General features: G+C 37.2%; 1 protein-coding gene across 1 annotated transcript; it reads left to right on the top strand.

The window, feature by feature from the left end:
- Positions 1-250: 250 nt before the first annotated feature.
- LOC104088298 (protein MAINTENANCE OF PSII UNDER HIGH LIGHT 1) lies at positions 251-3334 on the top strand. The gene is made up of 3 exons (XM_009592954.4): positions 251-630; positions 1334-1468; positions 2776-3334. The coding sequence occupies exons 1-3, from the start codon at positions 442-444 to the stop codon at positions 3190-3192; spliced, it is 741 nt and encodes a 246-aa protein (XP_009591249.1). The 5' UTR covers positions 251-441; the 3' UTR covers positions 3193-3334.

The raw sequence follows: 3334 nt of genomic DNA, 5'->3' as shown, positions 1-3334 counted from the left end.
ACTAGTTAGATTCTACTGGATTATTGTTGTTGATAATGTGCCAAATACAAACAAAATTATTTTGATTTTTTTTCAATGCATAATTTACACAATTTTTTTTTCTTAAATATAATCTCATAATTTTTAATTATCTCTAATATAGTAGTAGCATTTTATGGATGTCAGAAAATGACAATAAGGGATATAGTCGTCATTTTAATACTTTTCGAAAGAGAATGAAATCCGAGACACACAACCCACTCAACGTGCATTCAAATCAAACCACAAAACCAAACAATCCTCAAAAGGAAAGGATTTTCGAGGCTCAAACACAGCCAATCGAAGAAGCAAAAAATTCTACAAGTGGTTCTGCTTCTTCGCCTCAATACATTTGAAATCTTTTGTTGGGCTACTAAAATTCGCAGTCTAAAGAACCCAAAAATAACCAGCAAAAAAGAAATAATGGCTTGTGCTGCTTTATCAGCAAACAGCTGCACCATAGCCTCAACTTCTAGCGGAAGATTGAGCTTTTGCACATACCAAAAGGACTCAAAATTGAGGCAAAAGCAGAGTCTTATTCGATTCAGAATTAGGGCAGCTTCAACTGATGATTCTGATTGCAATGATGAAGAATGTGCCCCTGATAAGGAGGTCAATCTTCCTCTTTGCTTCCTTGAGCTTAATTATATACTTCTTTTCCTTGTTGAATTTGTGTATGTGGATTAATATATGTTGACAGATATAGAAAAAAGGAAGTGGATATGCACAGTCTTGTACTCCCTCGAGAGAATTTTTTTTCTTGAAGTTTTTAGGAATTGTTTAAATACGTAGAGAATTCTCAAAATGGCTAATAATTATGGCTACTTATGAATATTTGGGGGAAGAAAATACTATTGTGTTGTAATTATAGACTATTTTATTGAAAATTAGTTAAAGACTATGCGCTCTTTTGAGTGATAATGATATGTTTATGTCTACTGCTACAACTAGTCGAGATGTTAGCAGTAAGCAGTTTGATTTCATTTAGATTGTATAAGATCGGCGAGCCAGTTCTGGAAAAATCTGCAAAGGAGAGTTGTATTTGTTTAGGCATATGGAAACACATGGGATACTTTTTTTCGTATCTAGTGTTAAGCCTTTTCAAATGTACCAAGAGCATGTAATATTTTTCATCAATAATATAAAACTTTGTAAACAATACCTATACAACTTTTGTAGTAATTTGAGTTTATTGCCCATATTTTAGAGCTTTTTTTAATTATCATTATTGAATCGACATTGTAGGTCATACTGTCCAGCAAGATGGTAGTTCACACTGGAAAAAGTATTGATACAATTTTTTTTTTTGAAACAGGTCGGGAAGGTGAGCATGGAATGGGTAGCTGGGGACAACACCAAAGTGGTTGGGACATTTCCACCTCGCAAGCGTGGCTGGACTGGGTATGTTGAGAAGGATACTGCTGGGCAGACAAATATATACTCTGTTGAGGTTAGTACTTCTATATTCTGCAATTACATAAGTTCTACTGAAACTACATTGTTCAGATGGTATGGAGCAAAAGGAAGTTTCAGATTATGGCATGCCTTAGCTCTTCACATAAGAAACTATCTCGTAGTGAAATCTGTCTGTTGAATTACATAAACGAATCAATCTTTATTTCATTTTGTTGATGTTCAACTTCAAGTATCAATATAGTATTACCACTGCAACGGCAATTTATAGTGATGCTTGGACAGAGTAATAAATGGTTGTAGGCTGTTTCACTTTTTACTCTGAGGTATTGGGCTGGGAGGCTCACCCATATGAGTTTTCTTAATCCACATATGCACTAGAGCAAATCTAGCTTTGAGATGGAGGGTTTATATATTTCTAGCTTTATTCTATTTCTCAGCTTTTCTCCGCGCGGGCTAAATCTAACGTCCATTATTCTAGTGAATAGTAAACAAAAAAATACAACAACAACTAGTGTGGGGGCTGGGGAGGGCAATGTGTACGCAAACCTTACCCCTACTTTGTGGAGGTAGAAAGGTTGTTTCCGATATACCTTCGGTTCAAGAAAAGCAATTCACAGTATGTTTGAAAAAGATAAACAGTAGTATATTCAAGTGAATAGAGCCACGTGGGCATAGCCAAAAGATCAAGGATGTTGGCCATGTAAAGCTGAGGAAGTATAGAGATCTCAGACCTCACATGTTCAGTGTCTAAGGTATTTATACTAGCGATACCATGAATCTAGTCTAGGAAATATCAGGGTTCTAAATCTAACTTTCATGCCTACATCCTTTGCTATTTCACTTGGGACAATATATAGAGCCAGGATGGCATAACCAAAGTATGTAGGCTATGTAAAGCTGAGGATGTAGAGATCTCAGACCTCAAATTTTCAGGCCCTAAGGTATTTATTCTAGAGATATCATGAATTAAGTCTGGGACATATCAGGATTCTAGAAAGGAGTCATGCGATGAATCATAACATACCAATTGCTCTTCTGCTTTTCCACAAGACAAGCCGTTTTGCTTCTCCTGATTGCCAATGCTGATCAACTCGGCCCTTTTCCCTGCCCCCTGGCCTCTCACTTCATTTAGGATCAATGTGATTCTGTCCAAAATCCATCTCAACTACTGAATAGTTCGGTACAATATATGATGGGTGAGAGAGTATATATATCTTGGCAATATCACACTGAATCATCATCCTCTTTTAGTCCTTTTTAAGAGGAAATAATACTATCTGAAAACCTGTATGGATTCAGTTATGTTATCTGTGTCGTTAACGTTGCTTACTTTGGAAACAGCCTGCAGTTTATGTAGCAGAAAGTGCTATCAGCTCTGGGACTGCGGGCACAGCTTCTGATGGAGCAGAGAACACCGCAGCTATTGCAGCTGGGATAGCCTTAATCTCTATTGCAGCTGCTTCATCGGTACTCCTTCAAGTCGGGAAGAACTCACCTCCTCCGGTACAAACAATGGAGTACTCAGGACCATCCCTTAGCTACTATATCAACAAGTTTAAGCCGGCAGAAATAGTCCAAGCTTCAGTAATCGAAACACCAAATGCACCAGAAGTTGTCCAAGCTTCAGCAGCACCAGAAACCGAAGCACCAAATGCACCAGAAGTTGAAAGCTCTGCTCCAGAAGCTCCTGCTCCCCAAGTTGAGGTCCAATCTGAAGCCCCTCAGGACACTTCAAGCTCAAGTTCTGACATCTCTTAGGACAAATCATTTAGTTTTCTTGTTATATATTGGTAGATGACCTAGTATATATATATTTCGGTAAGTTTTTGTAATACTATTATTCAAAGAGAAAATATTCTGCGTGTCAACAATCAATTTAATTGAATTACTTAAATGATCA

This window comes from Nicotiana tomentosiformis, chromosome 1 (genome assembly GCF_000390325.3).
Source record: "Nicotiana tomentosiformis chromosome 1, ASM39032v3, whole genome shotgun sequence".
Taxonomy (NCBI): Eukaryota; Viridiplantae; Streptophyta; class Magnoliopsida; order Solanales; family Solanaceae; genus Nicotiana; species Nicotiana tomentosiformis.
This window is presented reverse-complemented; position numbering and strand designations above follow the sequence as displayed.